Genomic DNA, 18,873 nt, shown 5'->3' on the forward strand with positions numbered 1-18,873 from the left:
TCAGTCCATACTGGTCCCCTTTATTTGTCCCAACCTCACTGGAGTAGTCTCAACCTCACCAGGGCCGTCTGAGCCTCACCAGGGCCGTTTCAACCTCACCGGGGCCGTCCCTACCTCACGGGGGCCGTTTCAACCTCACCGGGGTCGTCCCTACCTCACGGGGGCCGTTTCAACCTCACCGGGGTCGTCCCTACCTCACGGGGGCCGTTTCAACCTCACCGGGGTCGTCCCTACCACACCGGGGCCGTTTCAACCTGACCGGGGTTGTCCCTACCAGACCGGGATCGTCCCTACCTCACGGGGGCCGTTTCAACTTCACCGGGGTTGTCCCTACCACACCGGGGCCGTTTCAACCTGACCGGGGTTGTCCCTACCACACCGGGGCCGTTTCGACCTGACTGGGGTCATCCCTACCTCACGGGGGCTGTTTCAACCTCACCGGGGTCGTCCCTACCTCACGGGGGCCGTTTCAACCTCACCGGGGTCATCCCTACCTCACGGGGGCCGTTTTAACCTCACTGAGGTCGTCCCTACCACACCGGGGCCGTTTCAACCTGACCGGGGTCGTCCCTACCACACCGGGGCCGTTTCAACCTGACCGGGGTTGTCCCTACCACACCGGGGCCATTTCAACCTCACCGGGGTTGTCCCTACCACACCAGGGCCGATTCAACCTGACCGGGGTTGTCCCTACCACACCGGGGCCGTTTCGACCTGACTGGGGTCGTCCCTACCACACCGGGGCCGTTTCGGAGGTCAGCTTTTAACTTGTTACTTGCAAGGTGCCTCATGGGCATCAAGTAGAACTGTTTAAGAAGCAACTGAATATGCAGTTCTGAAGTTCAGAAGAGATATCTTGAAGAGATTTATAGGTTTGAGATTGGGGGGCGGGAGTGGGTTGGGAGAGGTCAGTGGGGGGAAAAGGAGATATATGTAATACTTTCAACAATAAAGAATTAATAAATGAATGAATGAAGAAAAAATACTTCAGATTGCTCAGGCTGAGTTTGTGCAATAAAAGAAAATGTCCTGCCCTAGTCCATTTGGCTCAGTAGATAGAGCATCGGCCCGCAGACTGAAGGGTCGAGGATTCAATTCTGAGTCAGGGGCACATATCTTGGTTGCAGGCTTGATCCCCAGCCCCAGTCAGAGTGTGTGCACGAGGCAACCAATCGATGTGTCTCTTTCATATCGATGTTTCTCTCTCTCTGTCTCTCCCCCTTCCTTCCACTCTCTCTAAAAATCAATGAAAAAATATTCTCAGGTGAGGATTTTAAAAATGTCCTACCAGAACCCAGAATAAAACCAGCATTTAAGGAATAAAGATAGGAAGAATGATCAGCATGAAAACTAAGAAGGAACATTCAAAGCAAGCCTAAACATACAAAAACAAAACTAGAATTGAGGAAAGTGCCAGAAGGTGAATATTTCAAGAAGAAAGGAGTGACCAAGAGACTCAAATGCTTCAAAGAGATGGAGATAATAATAGAATTAAAAATTATATACTGAGGCCCTGGCCAGGTACTCAGGTGGTTAGAGCATCACCCCAATACACCAAGATTTCGGGTTTGATCCCCAGTCAGGGCACATACAAGGAGCAACCAATGGATGCATAAATAAGTGGAACAACAGATTGATGTTTCTCTCTCTCAAATCAATAAATTAAAAAAAATTAATATTATATACTGGATTTAGTGAGAGGGAGAGGTTGCTGGTAGCCTTTGCAAGAGAAATATAAGTGGGAATGAAGAAAGAAGCCAGACCAGTAAAGATTAAGTGTGTGTGTTTGAGGGGGAGGGTGAACAGACTAAGAAGTACAAATGACAGTTATAAAAAGTCACTGGGATGTAAAGTACAGCATAGGTAATATAGTCAATAATCTATAATAATAAAAGGCTAATACAGTGGGGCCTTGACTTACGAGTTTAATTCGTTCCGTGACGGAGCTCGTAACTCAAATTACTCGTATGTCAAATCTTAAAGTTAACAAGTGAGACACGTGATGCCGGGCTGATGTTGTGGCGTTCACTGTGACGTTCGCTGCGCCAACTAGCGGTGGGGTATCTGAAGCTGGCTCATAACCCGAATTTTAGCTTGCAACTCAAAGCAAAAAATCGGCCAAGAGACGGCTTGTATCTTGAAAAACTCATTAGTCGGGACACTCGTAAGTCAAGGCCCCACTGTATGCTAATTAGACCAGACGTCTTCCGGACATCATTCCAGACATCCTTCCTGACAAAGCCGCGGCCAGGGGAAAGCCAGCTGGGGTCCCAGGTACTTGTGGGCAGCGTGGGTGAAACCAGCTGGGGTCCCAGGGGTCTGTGGGCGGCCTGGGGGAAGCCAGCCAGGGTCCCCGGTGCCAGCTGGCAGCCGGAGGAGGGAAGCCTGCCAGCAGCTGGAGGAAGGAAGGCCTACTCTTGCACAATTTTTCATAGACTAGAGGCCCAGTCTATATATATAAAAGCTTAAATGACCATTATGGCAGAACGACCAGAATGACCCGAATGACTGGTCGCGATGACGTGCACTAAGCAGGCAGGCAGGCAAGCAGTTAGGGGCGAGCAGGTGGGCAGGCAGGCAAGTGGTTAGGGGCGAGCAGGCAGGTGAGTGGTTAGGGACGAGCGGTCCCGGATTGCAAGAGGAATGTCTGACTGCCAGATGTCCAACTGTAGGTATCGGGCCTAAATCAGCAGCTGGACATCCCCCAAAGGGTCCTGGACTGCGAGAGGGCGCAGGCTGGGCTGAGGACCTCCCCCCCCCCCCTTTGCATGAATTTCGTGCACTGGGCCTCTAGTCCTATATAATAAAAGCCTAATATGCTAAGTGTCCAGTCGTCCATCCAACCAATCAAAGTGTAATATGCTAATGATATGCTAAGGCAGCTCAACCGCTCACTATGACATGCACTGACCACCAGGGGGCAGACAGTTGCTATGACGTACACTGACACTCTGACTGGTAGGTTAGCTTGCTGCTGGGGTCCGGCCGATCTGGATTGAGTGAGACAGGCCAGACACACCCTGGAGCCCTCCCGCGGTCCCTTCCAGGCTGGCCAACCTCCTGCGTCCCTCCCTGGCCCCAATCGTGCACCCGTGGGGCCGCTTGGCCTGGTGTGCACCCTCTCGCAATCCAGGACCCCTCAAGGGATATCAGAGAGCCGGTTTCAGCTCGATCCTGCAGGCCAGGCCGAGGGACCCCACTGGTGCACGAATTCGTGCACCGGGCCTCTAGTATTATAATAACTCTATATGATATCAGATGGGTACTAGAGATATAGGGGTGATCACTTCATAAATTACATAATGCCTAATCATGTTGTACACCTGAAATTAATATAATATTGTATGTCAACTGTATTTTAAAAATAAATAATTTTTTAAAAGATTAAGAAAGAAGTATAGAAATGAGTGTGAGAAGAATTCTTCTAAGACATGTTGGCTGTGAAATGGAAGAGAGAACTAAGATAACAACTGAAGAGAGACAAGAGTTACAGTGTTCTATGAAGAGAAGGAACACATATTTCTTTCCATTAAACTGGAAACACAATCATGTGAGGGATCATGGGTATTTCATTTATCACCACATCCTTACCACTTAGCCAGGTATCAGTACATTTCTTGAGTGACTGAGCATTTTTTTACCTCAATTGTAAAGGAAAGGAGCTAAAAGACAAGGAGAGCTTTAAGATACGGAACAGAGAAAAGTTAATCAGTGAAGACTGTAGTTCCTAAAGGCTATAAAGGTTATGAAGAAGCGGGGATGGGGGGGAATGGATGAATAAAGATTTAGGTAAATATGAGCAAGAAGCTGAAAATATTTTTCTTCTTTAATTTTTTTCAATTACAGTTTACATTCAATATTATTTCATATTAGTTTCAGGTATAAGCATAGTGGTTAGAAGGAAGCTAAAAATTTTATTAACCAGGGACCAAGCTTGCTAGCTATCCTGCAATGCATGAAATGATCCTGCACAAAGAATTCCCCAGTACAAGAAGGAACAATAAGAACACCGTTCTTGCAGACTAACTCCAATCACAAGGTTAAAGTCTACATAGGGTTGGGGGTGGGGACAAGGCAATGGACACACTCCAATGTCTGCATTCTGCCTTAGAAGCCTTCGCCTACAGAAGCTGCTTGCTAGTTAAGGAGTTATGATTGGGATCTATAGTCATTCACAGTTATACCACTTTCCACCAGAGCATATTTACATTGCACATTTTATGCATATGAACGGAAGCTCACTATAAAGATATACAGAACATCATAGGGTTTCAAATATTAAATATATACCACCATTAAATAACATCCAGAGGTCTGACAGCACATTTTTAAATCACTAAGTTTTTTCCTGTGAAAGTATGAGCCAATATCGATCATTAAATACAATGCTTAAGTGGCTTCTTCCTCTTTTTAACTTATGCCATTTAATATAATTCAAGTGTAAACAACATTGACATTTTTTATCCACACATGTATATTTATAAAAGCAAGAACTGCATTTTATCTTACACTGAGAACATGTGCTATAAAGACTAGAGTAAAATAGTTTCTCACCTTGACTACTCCATCAAAGCCAGGAATTGTGTTAACCTTTGCTTTCTTAGCTAGTAATTTGCTTTCAATCTTGTCACCCATAGCTTGAATAGCATGTGTGTCAGGTCCAATGAAAATGACATTTTCTGCTGCCTGTGGAGAAATAAAGTAGAAATTTGTAACAAAAACATTATGGTGCTTGATATGGAGTCACAATTTTTAAAAAGAAAGACCTACATATAAACTTACTAATTATTTACATATCAAAAACAACTTGAAAGTAAGCATTTCAGCCAATACATTAAAATATATAATATTGTATTGTATATAGTAAATGTGTACAAAGATTTATGAAACAAAATTTAGGTCAAGGAAAAATAAAAGCAATAAGAACTCTTGCTTGATATTAACAGTATTCTTTGGGAAAGCAACTTCGATGGCATTATATCTATAATAATAAAAGTATAATATGCTAATTAGACCAGATGTCCTTCTGGATGAAGCCGGGGCTGCGAGGGAAGCCCAGGTCCCGGGTGCCAGAGGGAAGCCGGTGCCGGCAGCTGGGGGAAGGAAGGCCTACTCTTGCATGAATTTTGTGCATCGGGCCTCTAGTTTATATATAGTACCCTACGACCCAATCTAAACAGTAAGTTTACTTTTTAAATGACTTATAAATCTTTGTATTCTCAATACAGCACAATGCATAGTTGAACACAAATATCCATTTTTACTGAATACCAACTCTGGGCCAGGCTCTGTGCTAAATGTAGGGGATAATATAAATGAAAATCACAGGATATCAGCTAATTCAAGGGAATGTGAACAGATCACCAATACCTCAGAGAAATAGACAAAATACAGAATGTTTATATCCTTGTGGCTACAATAAAGAAGTCAAGAATACAATGGGAATTTACCAGATGGAGTTATGGTTTCAATAAAAATTTCTCTGCATAAATCCAGAAGTGGATCCATATCTCTGTGTTTATAATAATAAAAGCATAATATGCAAATCGACCGAACAACCGAACAGCAGAACGATTGTCTGGACAACCTTCTGGACAACCACGCTATGACACCCACTGGTGCCAGGCCAGCCAAGGCAGGTGCGATGCGATTGGTTGGGGGCCCGGCCATCACCCCAGGATCGCCCTGCAGAGGGAGGCCCAAGCCACTGGCCGGTGGGGCGATCGATCAACCAGGGGGCTCCACGATCGCCTCAAAGAGGGAATCCCAGGCCACCGACTGACGGGCTACAGTGGGTGGAAGGAGCCTCCCTCTGCAGGGGTGATCCATTGAGGAGCCCCAGGTGGATGGAAGGGGCCTCTTTGGGGTGATGGGTCACGGGGCTCCCGGACTGTGAGAGGACACAGGCCGGGCTGAGGGACCCCCCACCCTGAGTGCATGAATTTCGTGCACTGGGCCTCTACTATTAAATTAAACAATAAATTAAAAATAGTACTCCTAATTTTTATTTTGAGTGTTCAGATAGTTTCTGGATTTTTCAATAATTTCGTTACTGCATTTTAAACTTGTAGGTAGGATCCCTTGGCTGCGAAGCTTTGCTTTCCCTATATGTGTGAGCTTAAAATTATTGGAGCCGTCATTCTTCATTGCTTGCAGCATAACTTGTTGAAGTGACAGAAATGTATTATCCAGTATTTCGGGAGAAATATTATCAAAGGCTAATATGGTGCCTCTTCTACTAAGAGGAATATGTCTAAGTTTTTCAAGTTTTTCTCCATAATCTTTGCATTTACGTCCACAGTTTCGTTTTTTCAAAGAATCAACATTAGCATAAGATTCTCCTTGACAATTATTTCCGGAAGCACGTTTCCAAATTCTTGATATGGTCATTCTGTTGCACTTAAATTGTTTTGCAGCTAACGTAATTGCACCTTTCTGCAACTTTTCCTTTCTCTTTAGATGCATCAAGAACTGGACAATCGCGCCCTAACCAGTTTGGCTCAGTGGATAAGAGCGTAGGCCTGCGGACTGAAGGGTCCCAGGTTCGATTCCGGTCAAGGGCATATACCTTGGTTGCAGGCACATCCCCAGTAGGGGGTGTGCAGGAGGCAGCTGACCGATGTTTCTCTCTCATTGATGTTTCTAACTCTCTATCCCTCTCCCTTCCTCTCTGTAAAAAATCAATAAAATATATTTTAAAAAATAAATAAATAAAAATAAAAAAATTAAAAAAAGAACTGGACAATTGCAACTCGATCTTTGCTTGAAAACTCTCTTTTTTTCATCTTACTTTTACAATGGGTTGATATTCAACTGAAATAAAACAATTGATTTCGATCAGCGGATGAAATTAGAAAAATAGTTATAATTCGTAATAATTAGATTAACCTAAAAATTGAAAGATGTGTTAAAACAAATGACAGATGTCATGAAACACTGATCTTGATTGAAGGCTTCACAATTTTGTGCTACAACATAACTTACAGCTGCATTCGCCAATAATTTCCGTTTAAATATTCACTTGCTACTATTATTATGGGACAGAGGGAGTATGTAATTAATGCTATTCTAGGGCATAGTTTAGAGAAGTAAAGAGGGTTTTGCTGAGGTACAAAAATGAGGTCATTAGGTAAAGAACTGAGGTTAAATATGAAGAAGACTAGATTGTATGCTGGGCATCATCAGAGTAAGGTGCCTAACTGCTGATTTTCCCATGACCTTCAGTCAGCATAAAGGATAAATAGCGCATTTTACATTTCATATTCTATCTATTGGCATTGCTGCCTGAAAGGACTCTTGGCTTAGGACAGGAGCTTCATTCTCCTGATGAGAATATCACCCAGAAAACCTACTGCAATGCAGTGTGTTACTTAGATCGCTCTCTCAGCCATTATGGTCCAAGCAGATTAAATCCACCCTTAGGAGGAGGTGAAAGTAGAACAGAGAAGCAACAAAAGGAATATATGAGGAGACAAATGTATGGTAAATGAGATGACGACTTCAACTTTGCACACACTGAGTGCAGATGCCTATGAGGTAGTCAGGTGGCCATATTCAGGAGGCAGGGAGAGAAGTCTAGAGGTTATAAAGTCCAGGCTGACATATGGATTTTCAAAGGCATCCAATGTAGGAGGCAATTAAAAGTTGTACCTGAAATCATTCAGATAAAATGTGTACGAAAGCTAATGCCTTTAAATCAGGACCTATTCTCCCCCACCCCCCATCCAAAAGCAAGACACAAGAAAGAGGCATTTTTAGATTCTGAGTTTAAAGCATCCTTTTCTCTGTGTGACAATGAGGATAATAACCACTTGCAAGTTTGATTGAAGGACTGTATAAAATAATAATGTAAAAATACCAAGCTGAGTGCCACACTTAGTTCTTGTCCCCGGTCCAGAAGTCCTGATAAAAGAGAACACTAGAATAAGACAGTGAGGTTCTCCGGATCCCAAAACACACTATAGGAACCCAAAATACCTACAATTACCAGTGTCACAAACGGCAGAATGCTAGGTACAAAAGCTTTCAGCCACAGAGGATGCTACATCCAGTGTCTGTGTCATTTTAACAGTAGAACCTTATCTTACAAGTCTGATTAAAAGTTTTTTTTAAAATTACCAAAAAACTAAACAAAATATAAAACACCATGAAAAGCGGAGCTGCTCTGTAAGAGGGGAAGTGGTGGGAGGCCTACATCTCCACATACTCTATGTCTCCATCTGGATAAGCTAGTCATTGTAGACCACAGCAATAATCATATTCATTTCTTTTTATCCCGAATCTACAATCCACTAAACACTAAGTCAAGAGAAAATAATCATGTTTCAACTATCAATTGTCTTTACATATTCTCATTTGACAATCTAAAATGAAGGAATTTTTATTATAAATGCTGTTTTAAATACCACTTGCCAGGCAGATGTAATCAAGTAATCAGAATGCCTACACTGACAAAGAGTTGAAGAACATAAATGAGAACACCTAAAATACATTATGATTATACAGTAAAACTTCTGATTAACAAGAGCCCAAGGACTAGGAACCACTGATTTACCAGATTTTTCTCAAGCATTTTAATTAGAAGAAAATTACCCCCAAATGCAAAATTACCAGGAAAAAGGCTCACATCAAGTATTTAGTGAGTATTCTTTGTCTATTCAACACAATAAAAAATAGCCAGTAGTAAGCTGGGTAACTACTTGAATTAATGTTTCAATGAACTAACTTGCTATATATCTATATATTTTGGTAGTACTCCCTGGGTTAGCCTTTAAATGGAATTAAAGCAAAATTAAAAAGCAGTATCCTGCCCTGGCCAGGTAGCTCAATTGGTTAGTTGAGCCATGGTTGCTGGTTCAATCCCCAGTCAAGGCACATACAAGAAGCAATCAATGAACGCATAAGTAAGTGAAACAACGAATCAATGTTCCTCTCTCTGTCCAAAATCAATCAATAATTTTTTTTAAAAAAAGCCGTATCCTAGCTGACTCCCATAATTCTTTGACCAAAAAAGCAAGGATGAGGTCAGAATAAGACAGTATGGTAATTGCAAAGTGACGGAGCATGTTTCAAAAATCCTGAGTTCTTTACCAAATTCATTTGTGTGATTTAGAACTTAAGGCCAGAATTTACCCACTAGCAACTTTTTGATACACTTCTGTTAATACTGTATCTTTTGTCATCCATCTAATTATCCATTTACCTTAAGTACTAGTGAGTCTTTTTAACATGGCTTAGCAATAAAATTCACTTCTAAAAATATACTTTTTAAGAATCTTTGTAACTTTACCATAAATTATAAATATAATATCTAAATATAGATAAATGTCTTTCAGTCATGAAAAAAATGGGCATTTTTTCATCATCATTGGAAAACAATTTAAGAAATTATGAAAACCTGAAATCATTACTGTAAGATTTCTTTTATTTTTTAAATTCTGTTATTTTATGGTTCTGGTCTAATTTTGAAAGAAGAATGGGAAAAAGGGTTGGTTTTTGAGAATTATGTTAGGGAAATCATGAGATTTAATTTACAATTGTCTTTATGTTATAAATGAAAGACAAATAATCTTCATCTGTACAAATTAAATGTGTGACACATAATTCATTCTTAGAAATACCAAAACAGTAAATTGCTATACTATGAATTCAGATTTTTTTATTAAAAAGTATACACTTTTTAGGCTCACCAAGAATTAATACTTGAATAACTGTAAAACCAGTGTCAAAATGAGAGAGAAAGCCATGGAAAACCTGCTGAACTGCCCAAAGGACCCAGACTCTGAACTTGAATGTATTTCCTGCTAAAAGAAAAAAGGGTTTCTGGTAGAAAAGGTTAGTTCAAGAATTGGTGCAGCACATGACATAAAAACACTGAATCAGAGAGAAAGCTTTCAAAATAGTTCTCAAAAGTACATAGTTGCAGATACAAAGAGCAACCCACGGAATATGGTGATAACAATATGAGCATCAAAAAGAATAATAGAGACATTACAAGGTTAATTCATTTTTTCAGGACCTCAGAATAAATCTTTTCCTGCTATTACTCTCTCTATTGAACTTCTTGGACATGTATCACTGATTTTAAAACATATATACCTCTTTTAAAAGCAACATAGAGGAAAACTAATTTCACATGTAAGACTAAGCAAAATATCAAGGTAAAATCCCGTACAATGTTTTTATAAGGAAAAAAAAAATAAGGACTAGAATAAAACCCATGGAGAAAAAAAAGCACAAAAGAAAAACATGCCTACACAATATCAAGATTTTTACCTATTTCAAAACAACTAAAAGACATTTTAAAATTATATAATGCCCTAACCGGTTTTGCTCAGTGGATAGAGCATCTGCCTGCGGACTGAAGGGTCCCAGGTTCGATTCCGGTCAGGGGCACGTACCTTGGTTGCGGGCACATCCCCAGAAGGAGGTGTGCAGGAGGCAGCTGATTGATGTTTCTCTCTCATCGATGTTTCTAACTCTCTATCCCTCTCCCTTCCTCTCTGTAGAAAATCAATAAAATATATTTTTTAAAAAATAAAATTATATAAAACATGAAATAACATAAATCAGAATTGGAAATGCTTAAAAGTGAGGTGACAGACCTCAGGATAGAATAAGAAATGAAAAAAAAAATCATTTCAGAAATGATGACTAAATTAGAGGGAATATAAGAGTCAATAGAGAAAATAAATAATGCCTAACCAAGAAATAGAAAGTGAAAGGAGAAAACTATCTACAAATTTAGATATAAAAAAAAAAATGAAGAAATTTTTAAAATATTCAAGAGAAAATGGCAAACACTAAAGATAAACAAAAGGCACCCTTCATATAGATGAAAGGAGTCTGAAGAAAACTAAAGCAAATTAAAATACAAAAATTATAATTCAAGAACTTTCTTAAAACTGAAAATACTTATCTAAAGAGTATAGTATAGCATACCTGAGAAATTCAACCCAGAATGACCATGATACATTCTAGTAATGTTATTTAAGAAAAAGGGATGAAGAAATATGACATGTTATTGTGTATACTTTTTAAATTATCACCCAACTTTAACAGCAATAATTCATGCCTAAAGAAAACTGAATGTACTCCACTGAATAAGATATTCAAGAAAAGAAAGTATGAAACAAAGATTTTAAATCCAATAAAAACAAGTATAAAGGTCAGAGAAACTATAACAAGCAAGAACTCATGACTTCTTTCTGAGGAACCTAATAGGACAGGTTTGCAAACTACGGTCTGCGGGACAAATCTGGCCTGTTACCTGTTTTTATACAGTCCACGATTGAAGAATAAATTTTACATTTTTTGTTGTTTAAAAAAAACAATTTTTATAAATACTATATAATGATATGTGACAATTATATAAAACTGAAAAGCAGTTTTATTTAAGACCATCGGGCTCATTAGTTTACATGTTGTATGACTACTTTCTCACTACCAGGATAAGACTGAGTACTTACAAGAGATCGTATAGCCTACAAAGACAAAAATATCTGCTGTCTGGCTCTTTACAGAAAAAGTTTGTCCACTCCTATACTACAGGATAAGCTTCAGGAAACCAAAATGACTAAAGACATCAACAGAAAGGGCCTGTGGTTATTTGTAGAACAAAAATTAATGAAGTCTAAGGAAAGACTACACTATATAATAGCTATATTTTCTGACAATATACATATAGTACAACTATTTTTAAATGAGGAAAAAAGATGATGTGTAAAACTTTAATATTTTCAGTAATATTAGTATTTATATTGTTATTGTGAAATTGCTATGTGTGCACTTCAGACTAGATAAGTAGTTATGAATCAGAATTCTAAATAAGGAATAATGAAGATACAGAGGTAACAAAAAAGAATTTCAGTAAAAGTTCTGCAATCTTGAATTTTTATTAAAAGTAGCACTAACTGGTTATTTGTGCCTCGTTAAAAAATATAGACTATATTTAATCATACTTTTATTACATGCTAGAAAAAATCTTTTATTTTATTGATATAGCATGTTTATTATATATTAAACTTGTGTTACATAATTTGGTGTTGGGGTGAGCATTATTATATTACATATATTGAATATATTGACATTACATATTCTGTTAAGGTAACACATAGTTAACACAACACATGTTATCCTATATAATAAAAGGGTAATATGCAAATTGACCTAATGGCAGAACAACCGGTCGCTATGATGCACACTGACCACCATGGGGCAGACGCTCAACACAGGAGCTGCCCCCTAGTGGTCAGTGCATTCCCACAGGGGGAGTGCCGTTCTTTGCTGGCTAGTGCAGGGGCGGCAGCAGGAGCCTCTCCCACCTCTGTGGCAGCACTAAGGATGGCCGACTGCCGGCATAGGCCCGCTCCCATCAGTTGGACATCCCCCGAGGGCTCCCGGACTGTGAAAGGGTGCAGGCCGGGCTAAGGGGACCCCCCACACACACCCCGACTGCACGAATGTGGTGCACCGGGCCTCTAGTAAGTAATAAACATATGTAACATAAAACATTTTTAAAAACCTATTAATATACATTTTTTTTCCCCTAGTCCCACAAACTAAGAAGGCCTAGAAACAATGGCCATCAGTAGCAATGACCCAACTGTGGTCTCTAAATACCACTAAAATAAACAAATGTATCTTGAAAAGATGGCTGATTAAAGGCCTGGCGCAGGAAACGTAAAACATGAGCCTAGAATAACGTCAGAACAGAGAGCACGGAAGCTATAAAAGATTATGAGGGTCAAGTCAAAAAGACTATGAGCCAATGTAGGCTCTACTGACCAAAGTGGGACAACTTGAATTTCACTAATAATTCCAACAGATTTAAGCCTACAAAATAGGTTTAAATATGTGCCTGCATAGTGATACTTTTTAAAAGAACTAGTTAACTTTGAAGAAATAAGGAATCAATTAATCACATCAAAAACTAGAAAATAAAGGTAAAGGGCTTTTTTGACTTATTAAATAAATAGAAAATAGTGCATTTTCATGTTTGGCTGGGATGCTACAGTAGACTGTTATTTTGTACAAAGTGAAAGGGTAACGACTACTGCTGCTTTAGGTTAAGGTGGAAGTACCAAAACGTCAGCTTCACTGGCTTGGACAGTCAGGATCACAGCCTCCAAAACACTCAAATTTTGTTCTTTTTATGAGGCCCAAGAAGAGCTCATGAGGATGGAGGCAGAAGGAATGGCTGATGTAACACATAGTAAGGGATTCCTGTCTTACTAATTTTTGAAAAGAAAAAGGATCTTCCCAATGCCGTGAGCACTGTTGAAGGACTGACTGGCTTGCTGGCCAATCCAGAATGAAACCAGAAATCAATGTAGAGAATTCATCCTCCTCCTACCTTCCTTCTCTCCCTTTCACCACCTCCACTTACCTCACCTATGGCAAATGGTGCTCACTAAGCTTTTGGTCACAGGGTATAACACTATGTTTGTAAATGTGGCAGACCCAACCTGCGAACAGATTCCTTATTTAATGTAAACAGTGTTGTTTCTAAAAAGCCACTTCTGGCACTTCTATACAATGTTAGTCACCTTTTCTTTTTTTTTGAGTTAAAAACAAATAAACAACTCAGTTTAGTACAAGGAAGGAATTTTAGGCAAGTTGGCACCTAGGCTCCAAAGACTCATTGTATAAAAGAGGAAACCCTCCTTCTCTCACATTCTGAAATACTTGTGAAAACTATTTTAGTGGTTAGTTTTCATCTGCACTCAGTACTTGTTAAAATAATCACTAAAAATAAAAGATAAAGAACATCTGGGCTTCCGGGCAAGACGGCAGCATAGGTAAACACGGTACTGCGATTGCCTCCTCCCACAAACACATCAAAATTACAACTAAACTACAGAACAATCATCATTCAGAACTGCCTGAAATCTGGCTGAATGGAAGTCCTACAAGTAAGGAACCAAAGAAGCCACATGGAAAGTGGTAGGAGGGGCAGATATGTGTAACAGACTGGCCCCACACCCACATGTGGCAGATAATAATTGGATGGGATATCTGGGCTACAGAGGTCTCCCTGAGTACTAAGGGGTCCTATCCCCACACTAGGTTCCCCAGCTCAGGGTTCCAGCACCAGGAAGAGAAGTCTCCTTAACTTCTGCCTGTAAAATCCAGCAAGGATTGAGGCTGAGAGAGAGGGAGGGCTGCTGGCCAGGCAATTCCTCTTAAAGGGCTAGTGCATGGACTCACTCGGATTCACTACCTTGAGCTCCAGCATAGGGCAGCAGCTTGAAAGGCACCACAGGCATACAGGGAGGAACTAAACTGTCCAGCATCAGGGCAAGAGCTAGGGGCAGCTTTCTCCCAGATAAAAGTGCTGGAGGAGGCTGCTGTTCCTTTGAAGAGCCCTCCCCAAGCGATCAGGCAGGGGACACCATATCTGAAACTCCATCAACCTGCTCACACTGTTTGCCCCACCCTGGTGATTCCCCGAGGCCCGCCCAGGCTGTTTCCAGTGGCTTTTCCATATCAATGGCCTATCTTGGCTCATGCTTCAGACTTTCCTAAAATCTCTCAAACAAGTGGCAAGGCCCGTGCTTCTCACTAAGCGGTCCCTGGCCTGACACTAGCAGCAGCAGCAACGTTGCTTCACAGCCTGGCCTCACCTTGGCACCTCCAAGTCCAGCACAAGTAGTAGCCATCTGCCGATAGCTTTGTAGCTCATGCCAGGTGGCCCCAGGCAGGTGAAACACTCAAGGGGTGGACTCGGCGGGCTCCAGTGCCCTGCTGAAGTAAGTCCTGTTCTGTGGGGTGGGAGCCTGCACAGATGGTACTTCACAGTGGTAAGAGGTCAGCGGTCACAATCAGTCCTTACAGCTGATCAGCCTGGGGTAAACCCCTCCCATTTACGTGCCAATAGCAAGCAAGGCTCAGCTACAAGAAAAGCGTGTACACAGCCCACATGGGGGGTACACACTTTGAGTGCCCATCTTCGAGGATCAGGGAAGCTGTGCTACTGTACCCTACAGAACACCTAATACAATAGGCCCCTCTACTAAGCCTGGGAGACATAACAGCTCTACCTAGGACACAGAAACAAAAACAGAGAGGCTGTCAAAATGAGGAGACAAAATGTCCCAAATGGAAGAACAGAACAAAATTCCAGAAAAAGAACTAAATAAAATGGAGATAAGCAACCTACTAGATGCAGAGTTCAAAACAATGATTAAAAGGATGCTCAATGAACTTAATGAGAATCTCAACACCATAAAAAAGGACCAGTCAGAAATGAAGGATACACTAACTGAAATGAAGAATAATTTACAGGGAATCAACAATAGAGAAGGTGAAGTCCAGAATCAAATCAGCAAATGGGAATATAGGGAATCAAAAGATACCCAATCAGAACAGCAAAAATGAATCCAAAAATATGAGGACAGTGTAAGGAGCCTCTGGGATAACATCAAAGGTACAAATATTCACATCAAGGGGGTGCTGGAAGGAGGAGAGAGAGAGAGCAAGAAGCTGAAAATGTATTTGAAAAAAATGACAGAATACTTCTCCTACCTAGTGAAAAAAAATAGACATTCAAGTCCAGAAAGCTCAGAGAGTCCCAAACAAGATGAACCCAAGAGGCCCACACCAAGACACATCATGATTAAAATGCCAAAGATTAAAGACAAAGGGAGAATCTTAAAAGCAGCAAGAGAAAAGCAATTAGTTACCTACAAAGGAGATCGCATAAGACTGTCAGCTAATTTCGCAAGAGAAACTTTGCAGGCCAGAAGGGATTGGGAAAAAATATTCAAAGTAATGAAAAGCAAGGACACTACAACCAAAATTACTTTACCCAGCAAAGGTATCATTTAGAATCAAAAGACAGAGAAAGACCTTCCCAGACAAGAAAAGCTAAAGGAGTTCATCACCGCCAAACCAGTATTATATGAAATGTTAAAGGGTATTTTTCAAGAAGAAAAAAAAAGGATAAAAAATATAAACAATAAAATGTCAATAAGTACATATCTATCAACAACTGAAACAGACTCATTAATATAGAGAACATTTTGAAGGTTGCCACATAGGAGGGAGGTTGGGGAGATGGGTGAAAAAAGTGAAGGGATTAAGAAGAACAAATTGGTTGTCACACAATAGTCGTATGGCATAAATACAGAAGAGGGAATATAGTCAATAATATTCTAATAAACCATGTAAGGTATCAGATGGGTGCAAGATTTATTGAGATGATCACCTAGTAAGCTATGTAATGTCTAATCACTGGGGTGTATACCTGAAACTAATATAATAATGTATGTCAACTGTAATTTGAAAATAAATGATTTTAAAATGAAAAGTAGGACATTTATATTTTAAAAAATAGAACATATTTTTATGTATGCAAATTAGAACATACAGATGAGAGAAACATTCCTAGTGTGGTTTTTGTGGTAATCAGTAAACACCAGTTAGCTGGGTCGTTACCCCAGATTAGGTACAGGTATGTGTGAGCACATCCACCACTACTGTTCAACATTCTACTGGAGGACATAGGCTATGCAGAATGATAGTGCATGATCAGAGAAGACTGGGGTACAAATCCTAATTCATTTTCCCCAACACTGACTGTGGGGCATCAATAAAGGGAGATGCAGAATAACCCAAGAAGATGGTATCATTAGGATCCAACCACACACAATTACATTTCTTTTTTTTTCTTCTTATTTTAAAATATGTTCTTACTGATTTTACAAGGAGACAGAAACATCAATGAGAGAGAAACATCAACATCGAGTGGCTGCCTCCTGCATGCCCCATGCTTGGGATCGAGCCCGCAACCCAAGCAAGTGCCCTGACCAGGAATCGAATGAACCAGTGACATCCCAGTGCATGGTCAAAGCTCAAACACTGAGCCACACCAGCCGGGACAGGAGTCATTTCTTTAAGTGCTAGTCAGCTCTTTGTAAATTAAGAACCCAATTTATGTGAGGATAAGAACATTAAGGAATTTGACTATTATAAGGGATGGGTAGTGGAGGGAGGACAAAGATTCTGTCACCAGAGAAAAACATGCCTTGTATTCCCTGGTTGCTGTTGGGGGTGGGGTTCTTGAGATATCCCAAGAATATGAATTTTTTGAGACTCACACAGGAGGATGCAATATAGTAGAAAGTTTTATTTCCATGGAATTACACCCTGGGTTTCCAAAGACCCATTTCCCTTAGTCCAGTCATCTATATATATAAAAGGCTAATATGCTAAGCGTCCATCCGGGTAATGACGTCACGTAGCAGCACTCGGCTTCCTCTCCCTAGCGACTAGCCTCCTTGCAGTTTCTTTAGCCCAGGAACACAACTTGCTTTATAGCCAGGTGCAAACATTTCACTTTAACCAAATGTCTGTGAAGCGTTTTCTCATGCCTCATCTCGTTTGATCTGCACAGAAGTCCTGGAGTAGGTAGATAAGAGACTCGATGGAATCCTATTTTCTTCATTAGCCAGAAAACGGAGATTTAGAAAGCTTAGAAACTTGATCCAACTGAAAAGAAGTAAGAAATTTTGGAGGTTGAAAATGACTTCAGGTTTTCTCACTGCGCATAATATAGTCAAACACTGCTACAGTTAAATCTTTTACCCTTTGTTCTCCCTGCGTGATCTATAATAATAATCTGCTTCATGTTGATATTTACTGCTGTGTTGCTGACAATTACCAGAAAGAGAAGTGGGCTGCTTCACTGAGCTAGAAAAAGTTTAGCTATAGCAGAAAGCAAGTCTAATTAAACAAGTTTATTCTATCCTATATAATAAAGAGCTAATATGCTAGTTAGACCAAACAGCTGAACAACCTTCCAGATATCCTTCCAGACAACCTTCTGGATGAAGCCAGGGCTGTGAAGAGCTGTGAGGACCGGCCAAGGCAGCCGGGGGTGCAAGGGCTGAGCCCCATGCACAAATTTTGTGCATCAGGCCTCTAGTATCTATACTAATAAAAGGGTAATATGCAAATTGGTCAGAACGCCCTCACAGTAACAACCAAACAGCAAGCTGCATGGGGCAAAAAGGCCGGCAGGGGGGTTAGTGAAGGACGACCAAACAACTGAACAGCAGGCTGGGTGGGGCAACCAGGCTGGCAGGGGGGTTAGTGAGGGACGACTGAACAGCAGGCTGTCAGGGGTGACCAGGCTGGCAGAGGGGGGCAGTTGGAGGTGACCAGGCCAGCAGGGGGGGCAGTTGGGGGCGACCAGGCTGGCAGAGTGGGGCAGTGAGGGGCAACCAGGCTGGCAGAGTGGGGCAGTTAGGGGCAACCAGGCTGGCAGAGGGGGGCAGTTGGGGGCGACCAGGCCGGCAGGGGGGGCAGTGAGGGACAACCAGGCCGGCGGGGATGGGGGGCAGTTAGGGGTGATCAGGCAGGCAGGCAGGTGAGCAGTTAAGAGCCAGCGGTCCCAGATTGTGAGAGGGATATCCGACTGCTGATTTAGGGATCAGGCCTAAACCAGCAGTTGGACATCCCCCAAGGGGTCTCAGATTGGAGAGGGTGCAGGCTGGGCTGAGGGGGAACCCCCGCTCCCTGTGCACAAATTTTGTGCACCGAGCCTCTAGTATATATATAAAAGGCTAAGTTGACTCGTGCATGCGCGATACATATAAAGCTCTGGCTGGCGCTAATTGCATACGTGTGTTTCCATCTGTCATTGTTGATTGTGAAATTAGTTTAACCAAAGGTATCTATGTCTTTGTCATTCAATATTACCAATATCTGGACTTCATTCAGTCTAATGTATATTTTGTATTAAGTGTCTACTTGGCACAATACACTCAAGTATTATTATTAGTTCCAGATGATAGCCATACATAATATTTAGGGAATTAGAGTAGTGGTAACGTTCGCTGTTGTAACAATTGGCAGAAGTCAAGTTTTCTA

At 41.0% G+C, this 18,873-nt stretch overlaps 1 protein-coding gene across 1 annotated transcript in view; it reads right to left on the reverse strand.

Moving 5' to 3' along the window:
- Positions 1 to 18,873, reverse strand: part of PCCA (propionyl-CoA carboxylase subunit alpha) — a 341,666-nt gene that overhangs the window by 238,438 nt on the left and 84,355 nt on the right. The window contains exon 7 of the mRNA XM_070408647.1: positions 4,555 to 4,686. Within this exon, the coding sequence (XP_070264748.1) occupies positions 4,555 to 4,686 (132 nt within the window). The remainder of the gene's footprint in view (positions 1 to 4,554; positions 4,687 to 18,873) is intronic.

The sequence above is a fragment of the Myotis yumanensis genome, unplaced genomic scaffold (assembly GCF_028538775.1).
Source record: "Myotis yumanensis isolate MYYU_CA2020_CCGP unplaced genomic scaffold, mMyoYum1.0.hap1 SCAF_3, whole genome shotgun sequence".
Lineage (NCBI taxonomy): Eukaryota > Metazoa > Chordata > Mammalia > Chiroptera > Vespertilionidae > Myotis > Myotis yumanensis.